Source organism: Bradysia coprophila, assembly GCF_014529535.1.
Source record: "Bradysia coprophila strain Holo2 chromosome X unlocalized genomic scaffold, BU_Bcop_v1 contig_173, whole genome shotgun sequence".
NCBI classification, from domain to species: domain Eukaryota; kingdom Metazoa; phylum Arthropoda; class Insecta; order Diptera; family Sciaridae; genus Bradysia; species Bradysia coprophila.
The window spans coordinates 3,203,573-3,220,812 of record NW_023503302.1 but is presented as its reverse complement, the minus strand read 5'-3'; the positions used below and the strand labels follow the sequence as shown (position 1 = coordinate 3,220,812).

The 17,240-nt window shown below is 38.5% G+C and overlaps 3 protein-coding genes across 7 annotated transcripts in view; all 3 read left to right on the top strand.

The window, feature by feature from the left end:
• Positions 1–8,381, top strand: part of LOC119068178 (papilin) — a 44,331-nt gene extending 35,950 nt beyond the window's left edge. For 2 of the 5 annotated variants that reach the window (XM_037171666.1, XM_037171667.1), the window contains 14 exons: positions 46–1,839; positions 1,903–2,082; positions 2,463–2,633; positions 2,750–3,411; positions 3,474–3,657; positions 3,985–4,179; positions 4,281–4,454; positions 4,796–5,062; positions 5,134–5,462; positions 5,531–5,681; positions 5,838–6,311; positions 6,854–7,012; positions 7,094–7,210; positions 7,492–8,381. In XM_037171666.1, the coding sequence (XP_037027561.1) occupies positions 46–1,839; positions 1,903–2,082; positions 2,463–2,633; positions 2,750–3,411; positions 3,474–3,657; positions 3,985–4,179; positions 4,281–4,454; positions 4,796–5,062; positions 5,134–5,462; positions 5,531–5,681; positions 5,838–6,311; positions 6,854–7,012; positions 7,094–7,210; positions 7,492–7,667 (5,033 nt within the window). In that variant the 3' untranslated portion in view covers positions 7,668–8,381. The remainder of the gene's footprint in view (positions 1–45; positions 1,840–1,902; positions 2,083–2,462; positions 2,634–2,749; positions 3,412–3,473; positions 3,658–3,984; positions 4,180–4,280; positions 4,455–4,795; positions 5,063–5,133; positions 5,463–5,530; positions 5,682–5,837; positions 6,312–6,853; positions 7,013–7,093; positions 7,211–7,491) is intronic. The other 3 variants (XM_037171670.1, XM_037171668.1, XM_037171669.1) reach the window with 3 other exon arrangements.
• A 2,040-nt stretch (positions 8,382–10,421) lies between these two features.
• LOC119068196 lies at positions 10,422–11,577 on the top strand. Its single transcript, XM_037171696.1, has 3 exons — positions 10,422–10,586; positions 10,675–10,929; positions 11,002–11,577. The coding sequence occupies exons 1-3, from the start codon at positions 10,551–10,553 to the stop codon at positions 11,323–11,325; spliced, it is 615 nt and encodes a 204-aa protein (XP_037027591.1). The 5' UTR covers positions 10,422–10,550; the 3' UTR covers positions 11,326–11,577.
• Positions 11,578–15,294: 3,717 nt separating this feature from the next.
• LOC119068364 (polypeptide N-acetylgalactosaminyltransferase 5-like) lies at positions 15,295–16,400 on the top strand. The gene is made up of 2 exons (XM_037171933.1): positions 15,295–16,131; positions 16,200–16,400. The coding sequence occupies exons 1-2, from the start codon at positions 15,739–15,741 to the stop codon at positions 16,398–16,400; spliced, it is 594 nt and encodes a 197-aa protein (XP_037027828.1). The 5' UTR covers positions 15,295–15,738.
• Positions 16,401–17,240: the final 840 nt, after the last annotated feature.

The window sequence follows — 17,240 nt, the reverse complement described above, 5'->3', positions numbered from 1 at the left end:
AGAAATTCTCTTCTCTTCAAACTCACTTAAAATTTACTTTTTTAGAACAATCAACATCATCTGGTCAGACAAGCGCAGATGTAGAATCCTCTACGGTAGCCAGCGATGGTGCCACTGACACAACTGGTATTTCGACTGCTTCCGAAGATGGAACAGATGTAACGTCATCAACGGACTTGCCTGATGCAAGCGCAACAACATCTTCTGGTACAGGTGAAACTGATGCGACAGAAACGACGGATACAGCTGGAACAACTGAGTCTACGATTGCAGTAAGCACTGAAGAGGATGTTGAAGGAACGACAGTAGATATCTGGTCAACAACAGATGCATCCGATCAAACAGATGAAGAAGATAAATTTGGAAGTACCCCGAACACTCTAGAAGCCATCATAACTCAAGAGCAAACGCCAAAGAAATGTAAGCCTAGACCAAAGGTTTCCGCATGTTTGAAATCAACATTCGGCTGTTGTGCGGATAACACTACAGCCGCAACGGGACCGTTTGATGAAGGATGCCCTGTTCCTGAGACATGCGCAGATACCAAATATGGATGTTGTCCAGATGGTTTATCACCTGCCGAAGGCAAGAAATTTAAGGGATGTCCCGAAGCTGAATGCGTTGAGAGCTTATTCGGCTGTTGTTCCGACGGAATTACCGAAGCCGAAAACGAAGAACAGATTGGATGTCCGATCATTACAACTACACCAGCACCTACAACCACTACTAAAGCACCACCTACACCTGCAAAATCAGACGCTGTCAAAGGTGCTGCCCCACACAAATTCTGTCAAGATTCACAATATGGTTGTTGCCAAGATGGTGTATCAGAAGCAACTGGCCCTAGATTCCATGGATGTGATTGTAAAAAGAGCGAATTTGGTTGCTGCCCCGATCAAAGAACTCCTGCTGAGGGACCAAACAAAGAAGGTTGCTCGCCATGTCTTTCTGAACCATTTGGATGTTGCCGTGACGGTGTCACACCAGCTCATGGACCGAATCATGAAGGTTGCTGCCTCGAATCCAGATTTGGGTGCTGCCCAGACAATATTAATGAAGCTCGTGGACCAAATCTTGAAGACTGTGGATGCGAATATTCTCCCTACGGATGTTGTCCAGATAATAAAACATCGGCTCGAGGTGGCGACAATGACGGTTGTGGTTGCGAACATGCTCCTTACGGTTGTTGTCCAGACAAATTAACGCCTGCCAAAGGACCTAAATTTGAGGGTTGTCCATGCCATTCGTTCCAATTCGGTTGTTGTCCAGATGGAGTCACCATTCCACAAGGTCCACTCAACTACGGATGCCATTGTTCACAAAGCGAATTCAAGTGTTGTTCTGATGAAGTTACCCCAGCCAAGGGACCAAACTTTGAAGGATGCTCATGTTCCACTAGTAAATACGGTTGCTGTCCAGATGGTCATACCGAAGCTCAAGGAAGCAACTTTGATGGTTGCGAAGACATTCCAAAGACACCGCAAAAATCCTGCAGTCTTCCGAAAGATGGCGGTACCTGTGGCAATTTCACCGTTAAAAACTTCTTTGATGTTGAATATGGAGCTTGTTCACGATTCTGGTACAGTGGATGCGGCGGTAATGATAATCGTTTCGAAACGATCGAAGAGTGTAAAGGTACATGCGAAGAGGCTGAAGGAAAGAATGCTTGTTTGTTGCCGAAAATCCATGGTCCATGTACCGGATATTATCCGTCATTCTATTACGACACCGACCGAAATATGTGTTCACAGTTCGTGTATGGCGGATGTCTGGGTAACAACAATCGATTCGAAACAATTGAAGCTTGCCAGGAACTTTGTGTCGTTGATAAGGCTTTACGTAAGTGGTCAAGTATTCTGTGCTGGGCATTTCATGTATGATTTCGATATTTCCTTTTCACAGCTCCATGTGATCAACCTCTTGATGAAGGGCCGTGCCATGGTAGTTTCGAAAGCTGGTACTTCGATAAGGAATCAGATACGTGTCGCCAGTTCTACTTCGGCGGATGCAAAGGAAACAAGAATCGATATGCTACAGAAGCTTCTTGTAACTATCACTGCAAGGCTCCTGGCATTCACAAAGGTAAGCGGTTGGGAATTGAGCTAAGGTTTTTAGTAGTTGGTTGATTGACTTTTGTTTGAAATTTTTAATAATTTTTTGTTTGGTTTTTTGATTGGTTTTTGAGTCTTCTTTGATTTTTTTTTGAATTATTCTATCTTCTATCGGAACGGTGTTTGATTAGAAATTCGACAATAGAATGGTTTTATTGAAATGTTAATTTTCTTGGTAGTATAGTGCAAAGCGGTGACATGAAATTTCGTTACAAAAACGAAATTCCAGCGGCAATATTTTTTGAGTCCACAAAGTAAAATGAATCCACATCGTCGGACGTTATGCACTTTACTATGACCTTCTCTATGACTAACTTTACATTTTATCTAACATTAACTAAACCACATCAGAGAGCTGCTCTTTGCCAAAAGCAACTGGTTCATGTGGTGGACGACAAGCCCGATGGTATTATTCAGAGTCTGACAAAACTTGCATGCCCTTCTATTACTCTGGTTGTGATGGTAACAAAAATAATTTCGTGTCTCAGGAAGAGTGTGAACAACAATGTCCACCGGAAATCAGTAAGGGTCGTGTATTTATATGCTTTTTGCAAGTATATTTAACCAGCTTACGCATCCACTCAATAATTGTCGATAAAAAATTAATCGGTTTGCACGTCTCTTCCCGATAATCGCAGTTAAAGACCTTTGTGCCAAGCCCGCAGAATTGGGTGAAGGACAAAATTATGAAACACGCTGGTACTACGATACAAAAGAGGAACGTTGCCGTCAATTCTATTACGGTGGAGCAGGTGGTAACGACAATAATTTCCATGATGAACAGTCTTGCCTTGCACGATGTGAACAGCAGCAAACCACAACAACTACACAACGACCACGACAACGACCAGAACAACGACCTGAGCAGCGACCTGAACAACGGCCTGAGCCACAGCAACCTGGACGCTTCGAAACAAAACACTGCTTCCTGGACTACGATTCCGGTGAATGTAGAGTGTCCGAAGCCCGATACTATTACAATAAGGACGAAGGCCTTTGTGACGTTTTCGCATACGGCGGATGCGGAGGAAATGAAAACAATTTCCATTCGGCTGAGGAATGTGAACAGCAATGCGGTGATGTTCAAGATCTTTGCGATTTGCCACCTGTGTATGGACAGTGTCAAGATAATGTAACCCGTTGGTACTACGATCGACGATCAGAGGAATGTGTCGAATTTTCGTTCAGTGGCTGCCGTGGTAATAAGAACAATTTCTACACTGAAGGTGAGTGTAGGAATCAATGTAGCCGACGAAGCGATCCAAGAGACGAAAGAACACAGGCACCTCCACATTCAGAAGTAAGTTGCTTGGGGATGGGTTTAAACATTGTACAGAATCTGACGAACGAATTTTTTTCCAGACTGAATCAATTTGCTCAGCTCCAATGGAATACGGTGACTGTGAAGACAACGTATTGTCCTATTTCTACAGACCAGACACTTCAGCTTGTGAAGCTTTCTACTACAGTGGATGCGGAGGCAATGGCAATCGTTTTGAAACCGAAGAACAGTGCGAACGCCAATGTGGATCTTACAGAGGAGTTGGTAAGTTTGCTTGAACATTTGTGAGTTCCAGGGAAGGGGAATTTTTGTTTGCTGATAAACACAAGTCTTACTGCCGAAGTGTAAACCGTGGTCTGCTCTGCAGTGGTTCTGTTCCATTAGTTTGTGCTTTTACGGCAGTGTCTTTCAAAATTAAAATTAGCTAAAGAGTTGGTTGACTTTTAAAAAGATGAAGAAAAAAATTCTCGGACATTCCTCCAAACTATAAGGATTACCAGGGACACTGACACGAAATTCCAATCGAGAAACTGTCGCCATACAGACACAACAACACCACACAATATTTCACAAAACACAAATTCGTTCTAGACGTATGCCACGAAAGAGTTGAGCCGGGACCTTGCGATCAATGGCAAACTCGCTATTATTATAATCAAGATGCTCGTCGATGTGAACCGTTCACATACGGTGGATGCCAAGGAAACGGCAACCGGTTCAATTCCGAATCGGAATGTCAATCGATCTGTATAACTCATGAAGAGCCTGCAAACAATCAGAACAAAGGTAACGGCCGAAATGGAACACGACTGGCTTTGTGGATTTTTTTGTGCATATTTTTTCTTAAAAACTTTTTTTTTGCATTTTTTTTCCGTATCGCTATGTAGCCGTCTGCTCATTGCCCGTTTTAGTGGGTAAATGTTTAGATTCGCAAGACTATCACAAGCGTTGGTATTACGATGATAGTCGCGGAAATTGTGTCTCGTTCATTTATAGTGGTTGTGCTGGTAATCAGAACAACTTTAGGTCATTTGAAAGTTGTACTGAATATTGTGGTAATCGTAAGTCGCCAAATAAATTTTATTTCTGATTTTTCGACCTCAATAATCTTCAACGGCTTTTTGCACTTTTCATCCAATTGTCGATGGAAAAAAATTTTTGCACCTAACACCATTCACACACGTTCTGGCTCAAAATATTACATCGCATTTTCATCAACAAAAATTGGTGGTACGGAATCACATTTCAACTGCGATAATGCCCTTTGAAACATCAAAACCATTCATCAACATTCATTCCCTTGGATTCTTTACAATCTCGACTTAACCATTTATCTCATTGCACTGAAGCACTATGTGCAAAACAAAACTTGGCTAATCCACTACCTGTTCCATCCTCACAGTTCGTCCCGATGACAGCGAGAACGTTATTGATCACGGAGACTCACAAACGGCTGTACCGGACACTTGTCAGCAATATATTGATGCTTGCAGTCGCCTCAACTGTCCGTATGGAATATCCAGAAGCTATGGTCCGGAAGACGGCTGTGAACGTTGCGAATGCGATGATCCATGTCGAACGTATTTGTGTCCGGACGACAGTCAATGTGCGGTTGATATCACACCTGATCCTCAGTTAGGAACGGCATTCACACCGATTTGTCGAAAAGGTTTGGTCTTTTCGTTTGATTGTTATTTTTCGAGAACCAGCACTAAATCGTTCCCTCACACCATATTGTAGCAAACAAACCAGGCGATTGTCCAACATTGGGTAATAGCTCGAGATGCGATCGTGAATGTTACAATGATGCTGATTGCCGCGGTGAAAGTAAATGCTGTGTGGCGGGTTGTGGTTACAGTTGTGTTCTACCAGCTGAAGCTGACGTTTCCATTCCTGATGAGCCTATTCAACCTCCCGTATATTATCCTGGCGCACAAGCTCCGAAATTGGAAGAAAAACCACAAGAGGAAATTGATGTCATTCAGCCGGAAGGAGATTTGGCTACGTTACGCTGCTTCGCAACTGGATACCCGTTACCAACTGTTACGTGGAAGCGTGGCCAAGTTATTGTAGGTTTTCGATGAACACTTAGGAGACGATGAATTGAGTTTCAATACAAATCTCATCGGCTTAACAGATTAACACCAATCAGGGACGTTACGTTCTTACATCAACTGGAGACTTACAAATTGTTCAAGTTCATCGATCTGATAGTGGAACATACGTTTGCGTGGCTGACAATGGTATCGGTGCCCCGGTTGAAAGAGAAATCAAGCTCGATGTTGCAGGTAAAATTAGAATTAAGATATTTTTGCTCGTTGAGATGGTATTTTGGATAAGAAACACAATTTATTGTCTAAAATGCATGAGACATTGGTGGATTGCTAAACTAAAACGAAAAACTATTTTCCTTTCTAACTCAATTTAACAAAAAAAACGTGTAGATCCTGTACAACGTAAGGCTTACATTCTTGGTGACACTAACTCAACTAAAATTTTAACGCTCAACCAACCGGCAACTGTCCGTTGCTTGGCTGGCGGCTATCCAAAACCATATGTATCATGGTGGCGTGGAACTGAAATGCTTCCATTCTCTTCGGCGCGTCACGAGATCAATCGTGACTTTTCGCTAGTTTTCCAACGGCTTGAACTGTCCGATCTGGGTCCGTATGTGTGTCAAGCGTATTCCGGTGAAGGTAAACCGGTTTCCATGCATGTTACACTTAAAGCCGTGGGTCCTGTGCATGTAAGGAATAGAGAGGATGAACAATATCTGAAGTACTTGGTATCGTCACCCGAAGTACCGACAACACCGCGACCGGATCCTAGATATCCGTACAGACCGGTCATAAAACCACCAAGAGTTATTCCACGACCTGATATTCCAGTTGTGGTAGAAGAGCCACAACAGCCGTCGGGTAAGTACGAAGGCATTTATTTCGATTTTTTTTGGTGTTTGTTTGTGGTCTCCCAACTAGTTGTATTTAACGCTTCTATGCTAACAAAGATTAGTTAATGACTGACATTGGAAACGGTGATGGCTTAGACTCACTTTAGATTTTAGAAATTGATTTTTTGATATTTTAATTTTATTTAAATTGGAAGAACCGTTAGTTCAAACTTATTGTTCTCACGTTGGTAACATCTAGAATTGGAATCTTGGACTTTATGTGCTTGATTTATTGATGTATCGTACTCCGAAAAAACAGTTGTTCGTCCGCTGGCATTCAGCAATTTACATCTGATTTCTTTTGTCTCTGATAGCACAATGCTGAATGAATCTGTGTTCGAAGAAGCAACAATTTCGCTTCAACTGACTAGCAGTAAAAGTTTGGATACCTTTTGAGTGATGAGGATTTTTTCATTTGATTATGATCCTTCGAAGAGATCCCGACCATTTGATTCGATTTTCAATACTCTTCAACTAATACTCCCATTTCATTGTGTTTCCATCGTATAGTTCGTGTAACAGCAGAAATGACTCTTCCGAATGGACACAGTTTCGGCGTTGGATCGGAAATTTCAATCACATGCAATGTGGGCGGCTACCCAGTTCCGACAGTGATATGGTACAAGAATGACGTTGAAATTGTCGCCGACAATCGAATTCGAATTATCGGTCAGTACTGATTCGAGTGAACTCGAACTTTTGAAGTCGACGATTTGTGAAACTAATTTTTGTAAATTAATTGATCAACAGAACAACCACATCAGCTCATCATCGCTGACACAAATGCCGATGATGCCGGTTTCTATAAATGCGCAGCCAACAATAACATTAGTAGTGCATATCATGCTGAACAAATAACTATCGATGGTAAGTGACTGTAGGGTAAAACTACCAAATGCAAGGCTCTGCTGTACGAACCCTCAAAAGCAGGGTCTATTTTTGGCTAAAAGTTTTCCAAAATTTGCTAAAATTGTCCAACATTTCCTAAGTCTTTCCAAAATTTGTTATTTTTTTGGAAAATCTTAGCGGTCTTGAAAATAATTTTTCCAAATTATAATTGCGCTGCTTATAAGACAATCCATAAAACTCTTAAAAAAATCAATTTGATAATTTTGAATCTGACGTTTTTTTTTATAATAATCAAATAGAAGACAACGTTCAAGGCATTTACGTACCGGCCGACTGTACCGACAATCCGTTCTTTGCCAACTGTAAATTAATCGTTAAAGCCAAATACTGCCAACACAAATACTACGCCAAATTCTGTTGTAAATCATGCACATTGGCTGGTCAATTGTACTATTCGACAAATCGAAATTATTAATTCCCGGGATTAACGGCACAAATGATTTTATAGTTTAGAAAGTGGATAATGAATCAGAACAATATAGAACAAGAAAATAGATCAAAACAACAACCAACGGACTAGTAAAATTGGATTGTGAAATTTTTTTCCGCTTAATTGAATTTAAAAAAAAATTAAATAAAAAATGTTCTCAGGCCAGTTTCCTTTCCTCTCACGTTAAGTGTTACGCCATAACTTTAGTTCTCATTTTTCTTCGATAAGATTTGTTTTTTACATTTAATTGACGGCTCGATATTACCATAAATACACTAAACGGTTTAAGCTATAAGATCCGATTTTATTTTTAAAAAAAGAACAAAACAAAGCAAAAAGTATTACAAATCACATTTCATTTTTACATAAAAACTATTTATTATTTTTGTAATTGTCTGTGGTTTTAAATAAATATTTAAAAAAAACGTAAGTGCGAAGGCTGTAAAAGAATAATCAGAATTTTGATTTTGACAAAAGAAAATTCCGGTTCGTTTTTTATTGTCCTTGTTTTATTAGTCATTGAATCAATCAAAAATGAATAAACGGTGCCTTTAAAGAAAAACCTTAGTAAAATGAAAATTAACAACAAAGAAAACAAAAACACAAATCATTCTTCTAACTTTGCTACGAACGATGAATGAAATGTCTAATTGTTAAAAGAACACATAAAGAAAAAAATCCCTTTAATGTTTAAATAAAAAAACAAATTTTTGTGCTATACATTTCTGCCATTAACTTTATTTTAGTACAAAGAAAATTTCTTTTCATTAAAAATAAAATGAGAAAATCCCATTTAACTTACTTAAAGCAAAAATCGATTTATTTGTTGATTTATTACAATTAATATAAAGTGTAAAATAAAAACAAACAAAAAACTGTAAATAAATATGGATGAATATACGTACACATTGTTTCTATTTAACGACGCAAAAACCCCAGATTTTAATGCTGATTCTATGACCTCAGGACCTATGGCAATGCTTTGCCCTTACCGTCTACTTCGAATTCCACATGTTATTATCACGAAAATAGAGAGCTAATTGTCGAATTATTTGACATATTTTTCAACACTTCTATATCGAATTGAAAGGCATTTGCGTTAGTTCAACGCACTTACAAGCAAAAGTGGTAATCTAAAAAGGGTACTGAAACTTGACAGTGCTCCATACAAAATTTTACATTGTAAAAAGAGTGGGGATAAAATTTCATACAAAATAGTACTCTGTTTGGCAGCTGTCATTAATAGCACTTTTGCTTGAAGTGCGTTGGTTAGTTTCGTTTCAATTTTATTTGTAAGTTTAATCAAAACTTATAATCAACCTGTGTGTTTTATTATTCTTGTTGATTATTGTGGAAGATTTAGACCTATTGGTGCTGAAAATCGACAGGGCACCATAGGACCATAATTCGACGTTTTTTGCCATGGCAACAGGAATGTCTGCGACCGTAAATAATACGTTTCCTAACGAATGCTAACAGGTCCTTTTTAGCAAATGGGTCCAGCACGATCTGAAGCTAATTCTTGAATTGAATTATCTAAAAAAAAGTATTTAGCCTGAGAAAGGAACTATGTTTTGTCTATAGCGTAACGGATATGAGCGAAAAATTCAAAATGGAAAGTAGGGGTTAGCATTCATTCTCATAAGCGTTTAAATTATTTTTTTTTAATTTGTTCACCAATACGTTTACTTAACATTCGCATTCTAAGACGCAATTACCGCACCTCCGATGCTTGCAGACTGAAGAAACTGATTGATTGTAACAACTGAAATTGGCTTTTTTATGAAGCAAAAGCCGTCGATCTTTTCATATCGCACAACCCCAAATCAGTGAATGATATTTTTGACCCTCTTCTAAAAACGGTCAACAAGGAAGTGGATAGAAGAGATCAAGAGTAATTTCCGGTGTGCGTGTTGTGCCACAAAGTTGCAAGATAGAGGATGTAAGTGAAATATTTGGTGTGGGGTAATCTGGCACACCATACGAATTGATGGTGTGTCAGATTCACCTCTAAGGGGCGAATCTGGCACCGTCATGACTTTTCGTTACATTTTGTAACCTTGATCGTCTCCCTCCATCTTCCGAAATTCAGCAAGGTGTTCGTTTAGTGAAGTGTGAAAACACTCTTCCTGTTGCTGATGATAAAAGGAGACAACTAATTACAGCGACAACACGAAAAAGGATGCAAGCAATGCAGAAATCGAAATGTCGCTTTCACCGCAAAACTTTAACTACACAGCCATATGCTAGTCATACATTCATATAGTTTTTGCCAGTGGTCAATTTCCACAAAAAATACAGTATTTAGTTAGTGTTGCTATCACCACCTCATTCAAATGCAAATTTACAATGATTGCTAATACCGGAGGTGTTACTGAAATTACTGAAAAATTGATCCAATTGATTTATGCAGGTCTTTTTCATTAAGTGCGACACTCAAAACCAGAAAATCAACAAAATTTTGTTATAACAGAGTGCCGTTTTCAAGTCCCGCTTACGTCTACATCTAAATTTGAGACAGTTTTTTAGGAACGTAGAGCTCTGTACAACTCTGATTCCTTTCTCAAAATAAAAGTTACCATTAAAAACCTACAAATGTTCATACAGAGTCATCCCACCTCAAATTTGAACTTACTTCCCGCTTTTCGAATGTGCGCATTGCGATCTTTACCAAACTTTTTTACCAAAAACGTTTTCCAGTATACTAAGGGGAAAAATCGATAATGCGTTGACATTTAACAATGCAACAACTCAACCAGATGTGTAGGAAAATACAATTGAGTTTCACTTGAAAGTGCATATATAGAAAAACATACGGAAAAACAGTTATCTTACGCCGTCGAATAAAACTCATAAATACTTAGAATAATGGAAGATAGTGGAATTGATAGTGGAGACGTGACTGTGAGTTCAAGGAAATTATTATTATTTGTATTGCATATTATTAGTCTATTATATACGTAGTGTGTATCTCACTGAACAATTTTCACAGAACAAACACAACAGCATTGAATGCATTGAAAGTGATGACTCTACAAACAATAATTTAACCGTTGCATTCAAAGAAAAACATTCAAAATCGAATTCAATCAACGACGATCTGAACGTTATTATCAAAACAAATTCAGGGACAACAGGGAAAAATAAGAGTTCATTGAATTCGTCGTGTCGAACGCTGCAAAGAAAATTGGAGTTGAAGGTAGAACGTGCGAAAAGGAATTATAGTCAGCTGCATGATTCGTATTTCGTAAGTGTATTAGACTTCTATGCACCCACAAAAAATCCATTTCATGTTCTCATCTCTCTCGTATGTCTTAAGGAACCGAAGCCAAATTCATCAACACTTATACCAATCAATCGTCTTCAAATACCCGGATGCCAAGAAATCGTTCCGCTAGTGGAATACAAATCAGCCAACAGTGACGACGATGACGATGAAGACGAAATTGCATATTTTCCGGTTAAATCGAAACATAACGTGAAACATGACCTTAGTGATACATTTAGCCTACAAGAAATGACAATAATGGGAACCGAATCGGATGACAGTGAATCTCAGACATTGGAATTTTTATCTCCCAGTGTCAGTCACACAAATTTAGATAAGTTTTTCGGTTGGATATGTTGTGCCAATCGTTTTTGAAAGTGGTCACAACACATTTTCGTTAAGTTGAATTTAGTGTTGGACACTACGAAGATTGGGATTCGTACGAGCAAATTTGGTTCGAAGTTAATTTATCGATTGTAGACGAATGGATTGTTTGAATAAATCGGCGAACAGGAAGATATCCGAGTGTGTTTGTGCTGAGTTACTCTGAAACATTTAGAAAACAGTAGAAACTGCGAGATTCAAATTCTGGCTAGCGTCCAATTATAGGACTTTTGTAGCAACAATGTAGCAACATTTTTATCACATCTACTAGTGAACCAAATTTTGAAGAATCTAAGATTTTGGCGATCGGTTATTTATTAGCATTTTACCATTCAACGCACTTCAAGCATGACTGGTACTATAAATAGGGTACTGAAAGTTGAGACAACTCTAAAACAGAATATTATCGGTTGTAACATTTGATTCAACAACAAAATTTTAATACAAGACTACACCAGCCCGACCTCATCACTCATTTTCTCCGCCACTCGGTTACAGCTGGAGTCTGCCCTCAACAACTTCAAAAAAAAAAAAAAAACACTTTCGCTTCAAGCAGAGTAGCCAGACCGATAATGATTGTACAAATTCAATTTAACATTTACAGTAGTTGCACGTCGGCTTCAAATTCTTATAGCAGCAATCTCAGCAATTTCTTAAAACAACAGCTCCCGATGTTTTTTAGTAGACCATTCGTTGTTAAGACAACAAAGTAACGGTCGTTAACCGTGGATTAAAGTTTTAATGCTCAATATATGAAAGTCGGCTCGTCGGTAAAACTGTGTTGAACAGGAAAAACATTACGAATAAGCGTTCTGAATCGCAGCGGAATCGACGGGTTGGTACGCGCATAATTAGGACCTGCAGAATATAAAAAATTTAACCACCTCTTCACCAATGACAAAATATTTAAATATTTCAAAGTGCCAAAGACATTTTCACGCGTTTCATAAATGGTTCCCCACGGAAGGAATGCATCCACTACGTCAACAGGCAAAAGAAAAATTTCCGCGTCAAATAACGCATGAGGGTGAATTTGTTTTCGTGCGTTCGTTCTAAACTTTACATTCTCTAGGACTTGCCGTTTAAGCTCTTATAGGACAAATAAACATTATATGTAATTTATTATCGAGAAACATCGATTCAAAATTTGTCCAAGCTTTGGCGATATGCCTCCGAATTAACCACATTGATAATGAACACAATTTCCAGTCGGTTGTATAAGACCAATTTTATTTAATTGTGACGGTATATAAAAAGAAAAAAATTGTGACGGTATTATGTAATATTGATGTGATAAGAATTCGCTGCGTGCACAAATTCAGCTTTCTCAAACAAGTCAATACCTCGGTCAATACAATATTTTGATCAATTACTAGGAAGAAGAAAGTCTACTTATAAACTGCTATCAGTGTTGATAGAAGACGATGCACAATAGTGAATAGGTTATGTCATCATCAGTTATCATACCATTGGTAATCTCCTTTCCATTACACGATCGAGTTGCCAGTGTGAGATTTCAAAACTCAACCGCAAAGGTATTTATATACTCGATTGTCAGATTTGTAAACAAAAAGCTAAAATTGGTTTAAGTCTGGGGTGGTTGAGCTTTCGCATGGCTTACCGGCAAAAGCATGTCGGGAGAACAGGTATTCGATTCATAATAATTTCTTGCTCCTGGTATGCATCATAGATGACACTGTGTATCTTACTCAGATTACTACTGGCACAGTAAGATATTTCGGTAATGAAAGTGCCTAAAAAATTTGAACCCATGAGGATTGAATACCTATAACGAAAATATTGGCAGAAATGCCGCACTCTCACTCTCTATCTCTATCACACCAGAACTTAATGTGTCAATATCCTACGAAGTCAAATTTTTAAAGTCTTATCAATTGAGTTGACTCGTAATGGCGATGTGTCTGATTAAACCATTCTGGTAACGGTTATTGAACAGAAATTATTACAACCTCGTTATGATAGCACTGCCAATTATCGGTGTTAAGGAATCTCGCGCCGCGTCATTCACAATAATTCACAAAGTGACATCTTCCTTATACAAAATGCGTCAAAAAGTGAATTATTGTGAATAACGCGGCGCGAGATTCCTAGCAACCCAATTATCGTATTTCTATTTAGTTATAGCGGTGTAGTTATCTGCTTCTTTATTGTTTTTACGTCTTACTATGATCTTAATACATGCATCAAGCGGACGAATCACGTATCTGTCCAATTGGTATGATGTTATCAAATAGTGTTAATGGTCATCATAAATCTCTGCAAACTTTTCTAGGCGAAAACGTATCCAATTATTATGACGATGATCTGTGTGTAGGTTGGCCATTTCAAACTACGAAAACCTAACAAATCTAACTGAATCTAACATCCAGATTCTGAGAAGAAGGGGCTCCTATTTTTATATGTGCGGTTAACATTATGCATCAGCTCGGAGGGGGAGTTTGGGTTTATCTTTGCATCGACCAACGCACTTCAAGCAAAAGTGCTTCGAGTGGCAGCTGCCAAATAGAGTACTATTTTGTATGAAATAGTATTTTTCGTACCAAGACAGGAAATGACGATTTTTTCAGCGCCAGCCCTAAGTTTTCCTTCACATTCACATTCACCATATTAAATTTAATCAATCGTATAGTCATAGAAAAATTCATGTAATTCTTTTCCCGCACTATAAATCGTAAAGAAATGAAGTTTTTCCCACACAATATATAGTTCGGGAAAAACTGACATTTCTTAAGGGCATATTTTGTTGAATTTGAACTTTAGAGCCTCGGCAATTCTCCGCTATCAAAATTTTTTCTCCGCCAATAACGGATTTGTTCCACAGTTTTTCCGGCTCTTTCCATCCCCGAAAGTTTTGGTTGTACTCCCACATAACTCGGCGGTTCGCTGATGGTAAATTTTCAGAATCTGTAAAATCGTCTATCAGCGGACGCCTGAGTTTCTATGGTAAACGAATAAAACTTGGTGGAGACGATAGAGCGTAAAAAACCATGTAACAAATGTAGCGGAGATCGCCGTAGAATATGGGTTTGAAAATGCAGACCTCCGCCAATTGCAATAGTTTTGTATGACCAGTTACCTCAGATCAAATTTTTGACACTTTGAGGCAATCGACGAAGGATCAGTCTAATGCCTGAAACTACGATTTTTTCTTGAAACTAGAGTTTTCAGTCTTAAAAATTGTAACGCAACAGACCGTTATTGGCAAAATCTGCCCTTAAGGCCAGTTCATGGTCGCATATATCGCAAAAATGTATGCGAGTATGAACTGGCCTTAACGAAAAATCATGGCAAAATAGGTCGTATTTCAGTTGTGGGGTGGGATGCACAAAATGTTTACATATTTTTTTTACAGTGTCAAAATTTGTTCGATACACTGTCCCGTTTCAGTACCCTATTTAGAGTACCACTCATGTTTGAAGTGCGTTGCAGCGACACATAAAAAATGATATGCACTTTATGTCCAAATGTTTATTTTGACAGGTTGGATTATGATAAGCGCCTTCGCCTTAGGATCACAATCACCAACTCGTTCAAATAAACAATTGTTATATATTTATTATCAATTAACAGTAAGAAGAAAGTTGATGAGTTCAGATAGACTACCCATCAAGTTACTGTTAGTGTTTAAAGTTAAGACGATTCACAGTAGTAAGTAGGGGGATCAATCGATTGAGTTGCCAGAGCTTATAACTCAACAGCAGAGCGCAGAGGCATTCGATTCATACTAGCTCCTAGCTCATACTCGCTCGTGGTATACATCATAGATGACGCTGGGTTTGTTACTCACAATAAAATATTTCATTCAAAAATTTGAACTCATGAGAATTGAACTTTCAACATAAGGGTTAACCAAAATGCAACACTCTCTTACTAGAACTTAATGTGCTAAAACATTAGAATATCCTACGAAATGAAGTCAAATTTTTCAAGTCTTATCAATTGAGTTGACTGGTAATGGCAATGGCGATGTGTCTGATTAAACCATTCCGGTAACGGTTATTGAACAGAAATTATTACAACCTCGTTATGAAAGCACTGCCAATTATCGTATTTAGTTATAGCGCCGTAGTTACCTGTTTCTTTATTGTTTTTACGTTTTACTATGATCTTAATACGAGCATCAAGCGGACGAATCATGCATCTGTCCCATTGGTATGATGTTATCTAATAGTGTCAGTGGTCATCATAAATCTCAGCAAACTTTTCTAGGCGAAAACGTATCCAAATTATTATGACGATGATCTGCGTGTAGGTTGGCCATTTCAAATTACGAAAAATTATGATGAATCTAACATCTTTGAATGGAGTGAACCGATAAAGCGAGTGAACAGAAACCGATCGGGATTCTGTGAAGAAGGCGCTCCATTTGTTCCGCCTGAAGATATGAAGGAGTTGATGGAAACACTTATAAAGGAACACAACTTTAATTTACTAGCGTCGGATCTGACCTCATTGCATCGATCATTACCAGATCCAAGATTCGATGAGTGCAAGAATCTTTTGTATCCGAAGAAACTGCCGATGACGAGTGTGATAATTATTTTCCATAACGAAGCCTGGACAACCCTACTTCGCACTGTTTGGAGCATAATTGATCGGTCGCCAGTCGAGCTAATCAAAGAAATTATTTTGGTCGATGATTTGAGCACTTGGTCATTTTTAAAACGGCCATTAGATGATTACATCGAAGCTATACCGGTTCACGTTAAATTGATTCGAAATTCGAAACGCGAAGGTTTAATGCGTGCCAGAATTATTGGAGCGCGGCATGCAACGGTACATTTAACAGTTTATTTCGTTGGCAGAGAAATAATGTCTGAGTTTTTCAAATTTGAATAACACAGGGACAAGTCCTTACATTTCTGGATGCTCACATTGAATGTTGTGAAGGGTGGTTACAGCCATTGCTATCGCGCATCGCGAGTGACCGTTCTGTTATAGCAGTACCAATGGTCGATGTTATTAACTCCTACGACATGAGCTACGCCGCTAGCAAGATCACTCAAATCAATGGATTTCACTGGTCGCTTACATTAGATTGGTAAGCTTTTGTTTAGCGCTAACATTTTTGATTAGAAATGGAGTGTTTTCTAGTGACACGAATTGACGAAACAAAACACTCTAAGGTCCACTTTCAGTTTCGCTGATGATTCTGTCTTTTAAGCCATGGAAAGTACGGTTTTCCACGCATGTGCCATTTCTATTCTTCCGGTAGCATTGATCTTTTCTGTCACCATTACTTTACATAACATCGACAATCGACATCCTAAATTTAGATGAATTTTGATTTTGTTACAATGAGCCTTTGTCGGTACTTTTCTAGCACACAATCAGATATTTTGTTTCCTTTTTTTATTGCGCGTATGCATTTTTCATGTTTCGTGATGCTATCAGCTGATGTAGCAAGGTGTAAGGGTGTTTTCGATACGGTTATATTTACAAGTTCACAACACAGTTTCATTAAAATTCTAAATTTAGCGCAACAATAATATCTATTTTATCACAAACACACTTAGGTATGTTGAAGTTACTGTACGCGATTGAATTAAACTCCCGACCTGTTTGATGTAATACTGTCCACAATTTGCCAAATGTAGTTCTGCTTTCAGCAGCCTAACCAGATAAAGCCGAGGGGTAAACTATTTCGAAAACGCTGTTCCAAGATTTTATGAATCTGTATGAGGCTGTGATTCAAGCTGAGCCAATGACTTTGACTTTGCAAGTGATTTTTCTGGGCCCTACTATGTCTTTTCAGTCTGAAAGTTTCAGAGGAGTTTCTCCATCGGATAAAACGTTTTGAGCCAAATTCAAGCGACCATTCATTGAGAATTTGAGAATTTATTTTCCGAATCCCAAATTGTAGGAAGTCCTAATCCCGAACTGAT

Excerpts from the sequence above, each read along its gene's own strand:
- LOC119068364 (XM_037171933.1), top strand. The coding sequence starts at position 15,739 with ATGAAGGAGTTGATGGAAACACTTATAAAGGAACACAACTTTAATTTA. Across the intron at positions 16,132-16,199 it reads TTGGAGCGCGGCATGCAACG|GGACAAGTCCTTACATTTCT; the intron begins GTACATTTAACA and ends TGAATAACACAG.
- LOC119068196 (XM_037171696.1), top strand. The coding sequence starts at position 10,551 with ATGGAAGATAGTGGAATTGATAGTGGAGACGTGACT. Across the intron at positions 10,587-10,674 it reads TTGATAGTGGAGACGTGACT|AACAAACACAACAGCATTGA; the intron begins GTGAGTTCAAGG and ends CAATTTTCACAG. Across the intron at positions 10,930-11,001 it reads AGCTGCATGATTCGTATTTC|GAACCGAAGCCAAATTCATC; the intron begins GTAAGTGTATTA and ends GTATGTCTTAAG.